Source organism: Tachyglossus aculeatus, chromosome 5 (genome assembly GCF_015852505.1).
Source record: "Tachyglossus aculeatus isolate mTacAcu1 chromosome 5, mTacAcu1.pri, whole genome shotgun sequence".
NCBI classification, from domain to species: domain Eukaryota; kingdom Metazoa; phylum Chordata; class Mammalia; order Monotremata; family Tachyglossidae; genus Tachyglossus; species Tachyglossus aculeatus.
Window position 1 is genome coordinate 29,036,881 of NC_052070.1, and position 16,667 is coordinate 29,053,547.

The following is a 16,667-nucleotide window of genomic DNA, read 5'->3' on the forward strand; positions in this document are numbered from 1 at the left end:
ATTATTGGTATCAGAAGAATTATTTGAGAGCTACCTATGTGAAAATCATTGTATTAGGTACCTACTGTTTGGCAAGCACAGTACAGAGAACAAACTGTTGTAGACTAGTAGGAGAGGAAACAGGGGCCAGTGAAATCAAGTCTACATAGTGCTTCCAGGGGAAGAGGATGATCAACAATGTCAAGGTTTCCAACAATTCAAGGATGATTAGAATAAAGTAGAACTCATTAGATTTGACAAGGAGGAGGTAATGTATGCTTAGAGAGAGCTGCCTCAGTGGAATGAGAGAAGGGGAGAAAACTTAACATGTTTGAAGGCAGAGGGGAAGCAGCTGATTCTATATCAAAATCACTTTTCAATCTAATGTACCTGGAGCTTTCTCTATAAAGGCAAGGCTGCTAAATTGCTTGAGTAACTATTTGAAAAAGGCTTGTCACATTAGGACAATGGACCAATGAAAAACACAGCTTCTTCCAACCCTAGGGCGTTAATCTATACCACCTCTCTCCTAATATTCCCATCCAAAGCCTGAGACTCTCTAAAACAATGTACATTTTGCCAATATTAACATTACATTTGTCTTGGTGACTTTTTGATGGTACTATGATCACATTAACATTTGAAACAAAAACATCTACTGTCTTGCTTTCAGCTGGATGACTCACTAAATCAAGTTCGCAAACTGCAGAGATCCCTTGATGAACAGATAGAACTGAATGATAACCTACAGATTCAGGTCACGCATCTGCAGAACAGGTAAGAAGAGCACTTCAAAATTGGAGGGTTGAATGGAATATTATGAAACACTGTTTTTTCCTCAACTTACCTAGCTTTCATGTTAGAGAAGCAGCATGGCTCAGTAGAAAGAGCATGGGCTTTGGAGTCAGAGGTCATGGGTTCAAATCCCGGCTCTGCCAATTGTCAACTGTGTGACTTTGGATGAGTCACTTAACTTCTCTGTGCCTCAGTTACCTCATCTATAAAATGGGGATTAAGCCCCCTGTGGGATGACCTGATCACCTTATAACCTCCCCAGTGCTTAGAACAGTGTTTTGCACATAGTAAGCACTTAATAAATGCCATTATTGTTATGATTATTATGTTCTGATCAATTGGATGTTACTCTTGAATTTTTTTCTACTACTATTTTTCAAATAGAATTTTCTTCAATAAAAAATATTCGCAGATTAGAGTTAGGGCAAGGTGGACCAAAAACGGATAGTGACAATATGGAAATCTGTTTCTGAAAATATGCTTGATAAACTATAATTCCCAGAATTCTACAGAGATATGATTTGGAGGCAGCAGGGACTCGTGGAAAGAGCCCTCTCTGGGTCTCAGTTTCCTCATCTGTAAAATGGGGATCATAATACCTGCCTCACCCTATCTCACAAGGATGTTGTGAGAATAGCATGAGACAAGTAATATGAAAGCATGTTGGATACGTTCAAGTGTTAAATGATAAGCAACATATATGTTACCTATTTGTACTTCCCAAGTGCTTAGTACAGTGCTCTGCACACAGTAAGCACTCAATAAATACGATTGAATGAATGAACATAAGTGAAAGCTGAACGTGGCATCTGATTGTGTTCATGGGTCATTAGGTTTATTACTGAACACTAAGGTAGCTATATGACAGCAAAAAAATACTTTACAGGATAAATAGAAGAATATGAGTGTGGGACTGAATTTCAGAATGTAGGAATTAGGGTTGTGTATGTTTCATCAGCTTTTAGTTGATGCGGCTATCGCTTGAAAGGATTTTTCTAGTGTTTATCCTGAGGAACATCTACCGTATTCCTTAGTAGAGCAGGTTTCCACTGCGGTGTGCTTCTGTTCTCTTCCCAGTTCATATTGAAAAATCAGGAAGCATGAGGGACCAGCAAGGAACAGAAACTCCGTAACCCACAGCATATTTCCTAAGTGCAAAAAAGGGGCAGGACAGCAGAAGTCCTGTGAATTGTGATTCAAAAACTGTGCCCAGATATCCCAAATCAGGAAGAGCAATCATGTTTTTTTGACATTCCAACCGATGACCAGAATGACGTCCTATTAAGGTGTCACTTAGGATCGGAGTGGCAGGGAAGGTGGTATCTTGAAAGCAGGGAGGAGGGAAAGGAAGACAGGTACCATAATTTCCTGATAGAATGTGCAACATTGCTGTACAGGTACAAAAATGCTGAAAGGCAGGAGTATGCACAGATAAATATATACAGCTTGTAGCATCCAAAATCCCAACAGCATTTGGGAGGTAGTGGAGGCAAGTCTCATGGGGCCTACAAAACAGCCCTTGGAGAACAGTGTAGGCTGGGAACTTTGAACTGGATCAGAAGATACCAGGAATGGAATGGGCTTTTTAGTTTTTCTGTCCCTGAAATGAGCACTCGCTTACCCTAACCCTGATTCACCAGCCTCTTTTTGGAGGTGGAGGAAAGAAACAGTAGACCTAAAACATAGACCAAATGCAACATCTATCAGGACAGATAACTTTCTTAATAGAAAAGGCCCTGAATAGAATATTGAAAATGTACTTGTATGAGCCTAACCTAAAAAAAAAATGACAGGTGGGTTTACAGGTAGTATATTCAATATTTACATAAGGTAAACAGCAAAAGATCAGCCTTAGTTTCCATTTTAAAACAAGCAGTGCATTTGTTTAGCAAATTGGTTGCTGCAAAGTATTAGTTCTGAACTGTGAAGTATTACAAATGTCAATGTTTACAAGTCCTGGAAATTATTATTTGAGGGCTAAAAGAACCTGTTGCTTGGTGATACCATACATCTGAGAAAGAAAGGTGCCTGGGAAATGTAAAGGAGAAAGGATAGAGAATGCATATCTCTCCTGGAAATAGGGAAGAGGCTCGGGGTGGGGGCAGGAAAGTAAATGCTATTAGTATTATTATTAATAATAATGATGATAGTATTGTTTCAGCACTTACTATGTGTCAAGCACTCTTCTAAGTGCTAAAGAAGATACAGTAATAATAAATACTATAATGAAGTAAGTTTTCTGCCATTCAGATAGCTGCCCCAAGGTAGGGGTGATATCTGCTTTGCCCCCGAAAGCCTGTTGAACTGAAAGAGGATGCCTTCAGTCAATGCCATTGAAAATGAATCTGCCATTATATTTCATAAACCTCCTGAAAATCTGTATCATACTTAATGCTGTGAATGGTTTGTAGTTTCATTCATTCATTCATTCAATCATATTTATTGAGCACTTACTGTATGCAAAGCACTATTCTAAACACTTGAGAGAGTACAGTATAACAACAGACATATTCCTGCCCACAGTGAGCTCACAGTCTAAAGGGGGAGACAGACGTTAATATAAATAAATGAATAAATAGATTAAATAAATAAATATATAGATAAAAAATTAATTACAGGTATATACAGATATATGCATATTTGCTGTGGGAATGGGCTGGAAGATCACTGAAGGAGAAAATAAGAGTGGTACAGAAGGGAATGGAGAAGAGGTGAAGAGGGTTTAGTCAGTGAAGGCTTGGAGGAGATGCCTTTCAATAAGGTTTTGAAGTGGGGGAGAGCAATTATCTTTCTGATATGAGCAGGGAGGGCATTCCAGGCCAGAGGTAGGGTGTGGACGAGTGGCTGGCAGTAGATAGACGAGATAGAGGTACAGTGAAAAGATTTAGGATTAGAGGAATGAAGTGTGCTGGATAGGTTGTAGCAGGAGAGTAGCAAGGTGAGGTAGGAGACGGCAAGGTGATTGAGGGCTCTAAAGCCAATGGTGAAGAATTTTTGTTTGATGCAGAAGTGGATGGAAAACCATGGGAGTTTCTTGAGGAGTAGAGAAACATGGTCTGAACACTTTTAAAGGAAAATGATTCAGGCAGCAGAATGGAGTATGGACTGGAGTAGGGAGAGGCAGAAGTCAGGAGGCCACCAAGGAAGCTGATACAATAATCAAGGTGGAATTGGATGTTTCAGCCTTGTGACAGCTGGTCACTTTGGGAGGGCACAGATGGATTCCCCTCTCAGGGGTCACACCTGGAGAGTTTCCAGTACTCTACCAGTCTAGGCTACAGGAGGGAGAGTCAAGCAGAGGCCTACCCATTCCACTTCTAGCTTGGCAGTGTCTAGTGAGTGGAAAGCAATCTGCTACAAGTCAAAACTCACCCATGCTGGGTAGCAGCAGCATGGGAGAGAGTTGAGGGTATTGACTAGAGTTTACTGTGTGGAAGGTGACAACGGTAAGCCATTTCTGTATTTTTACCTACAAAATTCTATGGATAGACTACTAGAACGATTGCAGATGGAATTGGGCAATCTGGGAGAGATGTGCCCGTGGCGTCGCTCCGAGTCGGAAATGACGGCGTAAGACAAGACAGATGGGAAAGGACTCATACAATCAATCAATCAATCGTATTTATTGAGCTCTTACTATGTGCAGAGCACTGTACTAAGCGCTTGGGAAGTACAAATTGACAACATATAGAGACAGTCCCTACCCAACAGTGGGCTCACAGTCTAAAAGGGGGAGACAGAGAACAAAACCAAACATACTAACAAAATAAAATAAATAGAATAGATATGTACAAGTAAAATAAATAAATAAATAGAGTAATAAATATGTACAAACATATATACATATATACAGGTCCTGTGGAGAAAGGGAAGGAGGTAAGATGGGGGCAATGGAGAGGGGGACGAGGGGGAGACTCTTCAAGACTCTTTCGAGGTCCTGTAATGCCTGATTAGAATCACACCACCTCCAAGAGATCTTTCCAAACTAAGCCTTCATTTCCTCTTCTCCCTTTCCTTTATGCACTGCCCTGTCACTTGGATTTGTGAACTTTATTCACCCTACCCTTAACCCCACAGCACTTAAGCACATATCCATCATTCATTTTAATCTCTGTCTCCCTCTCTATGTTGTAAATTCCCTGTGGGCAGAGAGCATTTCTACATACTCTGTTATAATAATAATAATGGTATTTGTTAAGTGCTTACTATATGCCATGCAGTGTACTAAGAGCTGGAGTGGATACAAGCAAATCAAGTTGGACTCAGCCCCTGCCCCAAGTGGAGCTCACAGTTTTAATCTCCATTTTACAGGTGAGGGAACTGAGGCACAGAGAAATGAAGTAATTTGCCCAGAGTCACACAGCAGACAAGTGACGGTGTCAGGATTAGAACCCATGACCTTCTAACTCCCAGGCCCATGCTATATCCACTATTCCAATGCTGGTTCTCTGTAATATACTCTCCCAAGTACAATGTATTTTACTCTCCCAAGTGCTTAATACAGTACTCTGCACACAGTAGGCACTCAATAAATGTGATTGATTGATTGATTGTTTGACTGATGATTGAGTGATCTAGGCTTTCAAAATCTGAATCTTCCCACAAAGTGCCAGATTATAGAAATGAATAACAGAGCCACCAACTCGACAGTGATGAATAGATAGAGCTTGAATCTGAACATGAAAAGAGAAAAACATGTGACTGCCAAGACTAACTGAAGCTTAATTAAACAGTTAAATCAACAGATGCCTTTCTCCTCTAGCACTGACAATGTGCTTTATGACTATCAGTAGGAAGTACAAGACCTCTATCGTTTCTTTCTTTTTTCCGTCACTTCTTGAACAGACATAATTAGCCATACATTGATACAACAAAGAAATTCTCCTTTGTTAATTATTCTCTTTTAGAGTTTGGGTTTTCAGGGAGTGTTGTTCATTTTGGGAAATATAATCCTTATGATCTACTGCACTGTGGACCGTTCTTTCATGAATTGATGAAAATAAACTATCAACAACTCTGGTTGTAATTTACATGTAGAGACAGGCAATTAACAATGCAGGATTTAATACCAATGCAGGAGATAATTTAAACCTGTGGTTACATGGAAATGCAGAGAAGATGAATCTATATTGCTGGAAAGAGAGTATTTGTTTTAAGTCCTGTTGTCTACCTAAGATATCATTTTTCTGCAATTCATCAGCCATTCAGAAACAAACAAGAGGTTAGAAATTATGGATTATAGCTGGGAAGGAGCTCTACTTGCAGAAATAAGTTTTCTTAGGCCATTGATTTTCAAAATTTCCCAAGAATAAACAGACTTCTCCAAAGAGAAATATAACTTTATAAGTTAAGATGCAGTGTACCAGTGGCCTGAATTGGGAACAATATACATTAGACCAGATTATTATCCAATTTTGCTCAAATATATTGGGCAACTCCAACTGTGCAATATCCCTGAGAGTGTTGCTGAGAGTAGCGGGGTTGTCAGAACATGCTGGCCAACCTTGCAGGTGGATTTATACTCAGACCCAGGGCTCTGGAAGCTCACTGTGGGCAGGGCATGTGTCTGTTATCTTGTAGTGTACTTTCCCAAATGCTTAGTACCGTGCTCTTCACAGTAAGATCTCAATAAATACAGTTGATTGACTGACTGACTGACTGGTCCTCACATCTTCCCAGGACCCTGTCAAGACAGGCCCCCAAAATGACTTTATTTTAGTTGCGTTACAGACCTGGCTGAATCAGCCAATTTGCTTCAGTAGAAGGAATGAAAATCTTGCTCCATTTTCCAGGTTGTGGAAGGTGCAGCAGGTTTTTTATCTTATGTTACCCAGTTATTGCCCTATTGGAGACACTGTCAAGCCAGCAGAAACTAAGCTCTTTGCTCTGATTGAGCTTTATCTTCTGAAATGGAAATCTCTCTTCTGAGGCAGTGTGTTCCAGTTGAGGGATGAACCAAGCCAATAGTACAGGCTTGATGGAAGGAAGGAGGTGTTACCATGTGTGACAATCAGTTCCAATGACCCTCAAGCTTGGAGAGGGAGGAGGAAGCCAGAAGAGTCACTCTATAGTGCCCCTCCCTGAAGTGTAAACTGAACCAAACAGAAGGAGGGAGGGGGGAAGAAGTAGCGGTGGTCCAGTATGGGGGAAGAAGGAGGCCCTTAGCCATCTTGAGGGGCAGTGAGCTGAATATCTGGGAGAGCAGAACACTGGGAAAGCTTGCGCTGTGGCTCCTGAATGGACACAGGACACAGGAGGATCTCTGGAGGTTCTGAGTCCCGTAGAGAGGACTCTGGAGAAGTGAAACTCCAGTCTTGGGTGTGAGAAAAATCTGGGCCCCAGAATACCTCTAGGGAAATACAGAGGGTCCTAGTGGGGGAAATAGTAGATGCAGGGAAAATCATTTTCAACCACATTCATTTTGATTGTTACTCTGTTAAGAACATTGTACTGCTCATGTCTCATATCCTGGTGTTTGCTTGTGACAGAGCTGGGGGAGAGCTCTGGATAATAATGATTTGTAAGCGCTTACTATGTAGAGAAGCAGCGTGGCTCAGTGGAAAGAGCATGGGCTTTGGAGTCAGAGGTCTTGGGTTCAAATCCCAGCATCGCCAATTGTCAGCTGTGTGACTTTGGGCAAGTCACTTAACTTCTCTGTGCCTCAGTTACCTCATCTGTAAAATGAGGATTAAGACTGTGAGCCCCACGAGGGACAGTCTGATCACCTTGTAACCTCCCCAGTGCTTAGAACAGTGCTTTGCATGCAGTAAGCGCTTAATGCCATTATTATTATTATTATTATTATTATTATTACTATTATTATTATTATTTCCAGGCACTGAATACTAAGCGCTGGGCAAGGTACAAGCAAATCGGGTTGGACACAGTCCCTGTCCAACATGGGACTCACAGTCTCAATCCCTATTTTACAGATGAGGTAACTGAGGCACAGAGAAGTGAAGTTACTTGTGCAAGGCCACACAGCAGACAAGTGGAGGAGCCGAGATTGGAACCATTGACCTTCTGACTCCCAAGCCCATGCTTTTTCCACTGAGCCACGCTGCTCTTCTTAATGCCAGGATGCCAGGAATCTCTGGATACCAGGAAGGCACATGGTCCTGGTGAGCCATGGGCAGGAATGCTTAGTCCATGGGGTTGCTGCAGCTAGCACAGGGAGGGGAATGGTAGGCTTGCTCCTGATGACCTCTATTCCTTTGGGGATGCGCTTGGGCCATCCATAGAGTGGAGGCAGTAATTGGGGTGCAGGGACTTGGGGGGCAGTGACTAGGACACCCCAAACCCAGCAGTAGAAGAACAGATGAGATGGTGGGCTTTAGGGCTCAGAGGCAGCAAGCCACTATCCAGACGCTCCTAAAGTGTGTCCGTGGGCTCTTTCAACAGGGATTAGGGCTAAAAAACCCCTGGTAATGTCACACCATGACCCTGTCTTAAAGGGCTCAAAGAGCAGTCTGCCAGGCTAAATGAGCAGTGACAAGTTAGTGAAAGCTCTCATCCTCTCTCAGTGGTACACTACCTTTTTCCTGGAAACTACATGAACTGTTTCTGCCTCCCAGACCACTACAGAGAGTAATTTAAGAACTTGAAAATCTCTCGCCCCATCAAACACTTCAAGACAAAAATGAGACTGGCAAATACAAGCCTCTCTTAAGAAAGAGAAATGTAGGCATCTGGCTCACATTCTAGTTAGGCACAGTCCCAGGCAATAGGATCATCAGAAACTTTAATTCTTTAACACTAGAGGGGCAACAAAGCAGGAATCTACATAAAGAAATCCTAAACTGGCCAATATATATATATATATATATATATATAGTTGGGGTTTTTCAATGTAATATTTTTTTCAGAACCAGACACTCCCTCTCAATTCTACACATTCTGTTGGAACGCCAAAACCAACAATCGATAGCAGAGACATTACGTTTACAAATGGTCTGGGCTCTCTACAGATGTTTACAGATTTCCTTTCACAGGGCCTCATCAGTCTGAACACTTAAGCAAGATCAATTTAAGTCAATACGTCCCCTTGAACATCTTTAACAATTGGTATTCCTGTATTCACTTGGAAAACTGCTTAGTTATAAATAATTTCCTTTGTTCTCACTTTTATGAAGAGTTGAATTACTCTTTAAAACATTACCGACTGTCAATGCACAGAATGTGATGCATTTGTAAGAGCTGCCAATCCCGAGAAAGGCAGAAAGAGAAATTTGGCAAGGAACGATAACTAAACTTGTGCAGCAAGACTATTATTCCACTGGCATTGGATCAATGTGAAAAAGCTGGCTGGGGTGTTATTATTCCACCAAAACATGTAATTAAATCTTTGATTCAATATAGTGTTGAGGGAACATAATGCCCATGCACAAAAGCCATTTTAAGATTGTGTAATCCCATCTTTGGGAAAACAACAAAGCAATCGCAAGGAAGGTCCCTTCCATTTGTAAATTTGGTACAACTGTATTTTGGATTCGGGATACTTCCACGGTCTCAAACGTAATCCTAGCATGGAATGAAGCCCTCAACTGTGCCCGTTTCAAAGGAACACATATACTCCCACTTAGTTCCAGTTCCAATCCATGCCTCGCCAAGTAGACCAGTGGATCAGGAGAAAAGTTATTATCCGAGCAGATAACCTTGGGAGTGACTCCATTTCACCTTGGCCTCTCTCAGCCCTCTGTTCTGCAAGGGACGTTTATAAAATGGAGGTGGCTCAGATGCCCATTGCCTGATTTAATGTATTACTGATTGGATTTTCTCTACTAATTCTCCTTCCCCTGCTCTCATCTTGTTTTTCAGTTCTCTCTTTTCCATCTCCAGCCTCTCGCTGCTCCTATCTCACACATTTCCTTTCCAGCTCCATCTGCTGCCTTTCTCCTTGCCACTTTTTTCTAAGTCTCCTGAATGACATCTCCCGCTCTCTGCCGACAGATCCTCATCTCACCACAGGAACGGTTTTGCCTCCTTGCCCTGGTCCTTTCCAGCCAGAAAGGCTCTTCCCTCCTGTTCTGGCAGTGGCTTTTTGGCATGGAAAGAATGGAACTTCACATTTGGGGTTAAAAGGCATAAATCATAGGTTTCACACCTAGAGGTTGGGTGTTTTCCATTTGCATGGATTATACTGTGCTTTGCCTGACAGTTCATGCATTATCTCAGCTCACACGATGTTCCACCCCCTTGAAATGGAATGGCTTTAAATTTGTAAAAGTTATTCACGTACTGTCAAGTGGCACTTCAATTTTTTCTGCGGCCTATCAGTTGAAATTATGTTGTTTCTCTAGGTCAATTAAACGCTACTAGGCCTTTAACACTCTGAGGTGACAACATGGAAGAATTGATGCGGCCGCTGTAAAATAAGCTGTTTACAATAAATCTGAAACAGGGCTATCCTTCACTGCCTGGAGAAGCACAGTGGAGTGATCGCTTCCACTCCTGCCTCTAGGGATGATGAGTCCTTCGGGTGAACTATCCTGAGAGAGAGTCTTAAAACTCCCTGAAGAAGATGCATCTGGCAGCACGATCTATTTTGAAAAGAAAATATATTTATTTTTTCCCAAAATCTCAAAGAGTCCACATTTATCTCAAGGTAAACCTCACATCGTGCTTATCATTTTAGCAGCGGGGCCTACTAGAAATGGCTCAGGCCTGAGAGTCAGAAGTCGTGGATTCTAATCTTGGCTCTTCCATCTATCTCCTCTATGACCTTGGGCAAGTCACTTGATTTCTCTGTGCCTCAGTTACCCATCTGTAAAATGGGGATTTAATCCTACTCCCTCCAGCTTGGACTGTGAGCCCCCTGTGGGACAGGGACTGTGTCCAACCTGACTGCTTATATCTGCCCCAGTGTTTAGAACAGTGCTTGGCACATAGTAAGCACTTAACAAATACCATAATTATAATTATTACTATTATATTTATTGTCATCAAAATGATGGCATGAAGGAGAAGTTTTCTATAATTCTGTACACATGTACTTAAAACCGTCTTTTTCCCCCATATGAGAAGAAGTGTAGCCTAATGGAAATAGCAGTGCCCTGGGGGTCAGGGGACCTGGGTTCTAATCCCAACTCTGTCACTTCCTTGACCTTGAGCAACTTCTGTGAGCTCTCTGTTCCTCAGTTTCCCTATCTGTAAAATGGGATTAGCTACCTGTTCTCTTTTCCCCTTAGACCACGAGCCCAATGTAGGACAGACCCTGTGATGATATGATTTATCTTGCCTCTACCTTAGCCCTTGGCTCATAGTTAGCATTTAACAAATATTATTTTTATTATTATTATCATTATTATCAATTGAATTTATTGAGCGCTTACTGTGTGCAGATCACTGTACTATCTTTAGAGCCTATGGCCTCCTCCTTTTACCTCCTTTTTCATGTATTGCCTTCTGCCATTATTATTATTTTGGTACTTCTTAAGTGCTTACTATCAATCATATTTATTGAGCGCTTACTGTGTGCAGAGCACTGTACTAAGCACTTAAAAAAATAAACAAGCACTGTTCTAAGCACTAGGGTAGATACAAGGTAGTAGGGTTGGGCACAGTTCCTGATCCACAGGGAGCTCAGAGTCTTAATCCCCATTTTACAGATGAGGTAACTGAGACCCAGAGAAGTGAAGCGACTTGCCCAAGGTCACACAGCAAACATGTGGCAGAGACTGGATTAGAACCCATGACCTTCAGACTCTCAGGTCCATGTTCTATCCAGTAAGCCATCCTGCTTCTCCTCTGAGGGCAGGAAGTAATTTTGCCACACTCTCCCACTTGCTTAGTACAGTGATCTGCGTACAAATACTGTTGACCGATTGATAAACTTCAATGAAAAAAAAAGGTTAATATTTTGGCATTCCTGAATCACTACCACAAGAACTCAATGCTCAGTAGACTGTGAGCCCGTTGTTGGGTAAGGACAGTCTCTAAATGTCGCTGACTTGTACTTCCCAAGCACTTAGTACAGTGCTCTGCACATAGTAAGCGCTCAATAAATACGATTGAATGAATGAATGCTGAGGAGAGAGAAGTGAATATGAGGGCTTGGAAGAGGCGCTCACACCAATGTGGACATTGACCACCCAACAGAGTGAAACCAATAATCCTTTTGGAATGGGATTCCATACACACTCCTGTGGTGAGCCCACAGCAAGTTGCCTTATTAGTGACTATATCTGGTCCTGTGAACAACAACAAGGAAGAGACTCGTGAAGGCACTGATGGGCTCTACCCGAGGGCAGGAGATTGCAGGCCTGCAGGGCAGAGCATGGAGGGAGATGTGGATTTCTCTCCCTGCTCTACCCGGTAACGGGCCTGGATGAATCAGTGACTGCCATGTAGAGCCACAGCTGTGATGCCTAAGGCAGATAAAAGGCACTCGAATCAGGAGGAAGCACGCAGGGCAAGAGGCATGCCGAAACACTCAGAAAGCAGTGAAGCATCTGGAGCAGAAGCACGCAGAGGAGATGCAAGAAGGAAGCACACTGAGAGCAGCAGGAGAGCAGCACTTGGAAGCAGCAGAAGGCAGCAGCACTTGGAAGCAGAAAGAGGCATTGGCAGAACGGACTCCCTTGGCCCACAGACTGGTATTGGACCCTTGGTGGAGTAAGTGAGCGTGTGTATGTGTCACTCCTTTGCAAGTTGGTAAAACTAGGTAAAACACTTTCCACAGTAACCTTGGCAATCAGAGGTGTGGTTTAACTGTACTATGTGTCACCAAGGCTCCCTTGCTCCAGGAAGGTCCTGGCTGGTATGAACTGCGGGCTCATGACAGCTTCTTAATAATAATGATGGCATTTGTTAGGCGCTTATTATGTGCCAAGCACTGTTCTCAGCGCTGGGGGAGATACAAGGTAATCAGGTTGTCCCACATGGGGCTCACATTCTTAATCTCCATTTTACAGATGAGGTAACTGAGGCACAGACAGGTTAAGTGACTTGCCCAAAGTCACACAGCTGACAAGTGCCAGAGCCGGGATTAGACCCCACGACCTCTGACTCCACTGAGCCAAGCTGCTTTTCTAAGCCTTTAATGAAATTAGGGAAGTGTCTGGATACCTGCCCCATAGCCAGGATTTTTTTATACTATTAGTTGAGTGCTTACTACGTACCAGGCACTGTTCTAAGCACTGAGGTAGATAAAAGCTAATCAGGTTAGACACGGACTTGATGATAAAACAATAAGCAGTTATAACATTCTTGAGGAATGTCAATATAGAATGAAGATGATGTATCTGAATAACAAAAGGAAAAATGGTTATCATCAATGAACACTATTTTAAAGAGCACAGACCGATTCTTCATGTTGTTCTTCATGTGGTTCTAAATAAGACCTATCTTCTATGACTCAGGAGCTCATCCAGATGTCGGGGCAGAAATTCAGACAGATCATAATTCTTGGCAACACTCCAGAAGATTACCCAATGACCTTTCCAAGCTTGATAATATCTCTAGTTCCCCTTCAGGTCACTGTTGATTCCTTTGAAGTGTGTGGGTTGCTTTCAGGACTTGAATCTCTTGTCCCTTGGAAATTCTTCCTTTCCTCTGTCAATGGCAAGAGCTGATCTCTATGCCCATCTCTAGAGTGTAAGCTCGTTATGAGCAGGGAACGTGTCTGTTAATTTTGTTGTATTGTACTTTCCCAAGCATTTAGTTCAGTACTCTGCACGTAGTAAGCACTCAATAAATACCACTGATTGATCCTTCTTGTCCACAAGACTTTCTGTTCAAGGCAGTGGCTTACCCTGCTGTGTCATGCTGGAGCTCCATGCTGGACAATCAATCCCAGTCTCATGAATTCATGCATTTATTGAGTGCTTACTGTGTGCAGAGCACTGTACTAAGGGCTTGGGAGAGTACAATATAACAGTTAACAGACACATTCCCTGCCCATAACAAGCTGACAGTCTAGAGGATGAGCTTACAGTCATGAGTTCCTTACTATGCTGTGACAAGTTGGCTTCCTGGAATTTCCAGGAGCCTTAAATAAACTGAATGGATTGGAAATGTGTGTGTAGTAATGGGAGTTTTGCATGATAATAGCATTTTTCAGAACATTGCTTATAAATGCTTATTTAAATGTCAGAATTACCATACAAATTATGCATCACTCACTTTTTAAATATAGTCTTTTTTCCCACATTATAAGTACACCCCCAGCTTCCATACGCTAGTAAGCACATTTTGGACTTTTATACTGTGCCGCAGCATTTTTGGAAATGCTTATGTGCCTTGATTTGCAAAGAAATGTGCACTCTCTTGGAGTTTTCTCTCTACTAAGGCATCTCATTTAGCCATCTGCACTCCGTGTTGAGTTATTAGGAGCATAAGGAAAATTCTGAGACGACGGTAGATATGGAAATTTGATTATTTAAACCAAGCCCTTTCCTCTGTAACTTGTGAAATTAAAACCTCCCAGGGTCAGTCTGAAGATTTCCAAATCATGTAATATCTTTGAAATTAAAAGGGGGCACATATGAAATGATGACTTTCACTTAGACTGATGCCTACATACTGAGGAAAAAGATACCCTGCAAGATTGTGGGGAGAGGCAGAAGGATGCTGGTACAGGAGACAAAGAGCTTACGTTAGCTGGATTGTGGTGGCAATGCAGATCTGGACCAGTGAGATCCCCACAGTCTTGGCACAGTGGATAGAGCCCAGGCTTGGGAATCATGAAGGTCATGGGTTCTAATCTCAGCTCTGCCATTTATCTGTTGTGTGACATTGGACAAGTCACTTCACTACTCTGTTCCTCAGTTACCTCATCTATAAAATGGGGATTGAAACTGTGAGCCCCAAATGGGACAGGGGCTGTATACAACTCGATTTTCTTGTGTCTACCCCAGCGCTTAGTACAGTGTCTGGCAAATAGTAAGCATTTAACAAATACCATCATTGCTATGATTATTATTACGGGCTGCACTGAGATGCCACCGGTGGATCATCCAACTAACAAAGCTGTCAACATCTGGGGCCAGTGACGGGAAGTTTAGATTGGCCTGTTGGCTTTGTGCCTGTAATATTGGAGCAGCTCAAGATGAAGCATCTTGGCAACTGTGGTGGGGCTGGAAGGAGACAGGGGTCTCACAGGGCATGTCTTTGTGTGTGTGTGTGTGTGTGTGTGTGTGTGTGTGTGTGTGTGTGTGTGTGCGTGCGCACGCATGTGCTTTGGTCCTAGCTTCTGCCCAGGAACATGTGTATCTTAGTTGAGTGTTCCAAGCATTCTCTAAGCAAATTGCAAAATCCAGAGAGGCCTGGAACCTTTCCTTGTCTCTGCCTCCTCTGATTCTGCCTCCCATAATAATTAATAATGATGGTATTTGTTACATGCCTATATGCCAGGGGCTGTACTAAGCACTGGGGTGGATACAAACTATTTGGGTTGGACACAGTCCCTGTCCCACATAGGGCTCACAGTCTTAATCTCATTTTATAGGTGAGGTAACTGAGGCCCAAGAAGTGAAGTGACTTGCCCAAGGTCACACACCAGGGATTAGACTCCTAGGCCCATGCTGTATACACTAGACCATTCAAACTGTCAATTTCTTTAAGGTTTTGGAGAGCAGAGATCATGTCTTTTACTTATTCCGTCGACTTTCAGATTCCTAGTCTGGTGCTGTACAGCTCAATCAATATTTTGATGATTGATGATGTCTTTCTTGATCTCTCTTTTTTGGTCCCTCTTTGTTTCTGTGTTTGTTTGCCTGTGCCTAAATCTCTTTCTTTCTATCTTCAGTCTCCATCTGTTTCTGTTGGCATCTCTGTGTCTGTTTCTCTGAGTGACTTTCTATCTGTTTGAGGCTTCCTCTCAAGCTATGTCCTTCTCACCTCTCAAACTCCATCCAGTTAATGTCTAATTAGACTAAGTATGAGCTGCAAGTCTCTTAAATTGCAGTTTGACATTTTGAAGATCCCGAACATTCATTTTACATCTGTTGTACCTGATTCTCCTAAAATAGCTTGGGAGTGCTGCTATTTTTCCTCCAGAGATGCTTCAGGGTGACAACCCTTGTGTTTCCTTCCAACTCCGAAGGGTTGAACTTAGTGAGTACTGGCTCCAGTGTGAACCTTGAGGGATCAGTGGGGCTCTTCCAGGTTCTGGCTGCCCTCACATGAAACCAGAGGCCTCATTGCCTTTCTAGGAAGTGTCCTGGTGAATTTCACAGCCCAAGGGATGCTGGTATAGCCCTGATCGTTCTCGGAGTGCAGGATAGTCTTGATGGGTTGACCAAACTTCAGGAGCCCCCAGGGACCAATTCCCAGTGTGGAACACTTCCTGGGACTGGCCCTGTGCTCCTTGGGGAAAGAGACAGAGTTACCCAAGGGTTAGTCTGGGCAGAATCTCCACCCAAGCCACATTGTTCATTCATTCATTCATACATTCATTCAATTGTATTTATTGAGCGCTTACTGTGTGCAGAGCACTGTACTAAGTGCTTGGGAAGTACAAGTTGGCAACATATAGAGACGGTCCCTACCCAACAGTGGGCTCACAGTCTAGAAGTGGGAAACAGAGAACAAAACAAAACATATTAACAAAATAAAATAAGTAGAATAAAAATGTACAAGTAAAATAAATAGAGTAATAAATACGTACAAACATATATACATATATACAGGTGCTGTGGGGAAGGGAAGGAGGTAAGATAGGGGGAATGGAGAGGGGGAGGAGGGGGAGAGGAAGGAGGGGGCTCAGTCTGGGAAGGCCTCCTGGAGGAGGTGAGCTCTCAGTAGGGCCTTGAAGGGAGGAAGAGAGCTAGCTTGGTGGATGTTGGGAGGGAGGGCGATCCAGGCCAGGGGGAGGACGTGGGCCGGGGGTCGATGGCGGGACAGGTGAGAACGAGGCACGGTGAGGAGATTAGCAACAGAGGAGCGGAGGGTGC

At 42.8% G+C, this 16,667-nt stretch overlaps 1 protein-coding gene and 1 non-coding gene across 2 annotated transcripts in view; both read left to right on the forward strand.

Annotated features, from left to right (window-relative positions):
* Positions 1-16,667, forward strand: part of CCDC102B (coiled-coil domain containing 102B) — a 567,334-nt gene that overhangs the window by 416,545 nt on the left and 134,122 nt on the right. Inside the window, exon 8 of the mRNA XM_038746894.1 lies at positions 653-756. Coding sequence (XP_038602822.1) covers positions 653-756 — 104 coding nt within the window. The remainder of the gene's footprint in view (positions 1-652; positions 757-16,667) is intronic.
* LOC119929335 lies at positions 3,999-4,136 on the forward strand. The gene has a single exon (XR_005451464.1). It is a non-coding gene; the product is annotated as a small nucleolar RNA SNORA7 (small nucleolar RNA).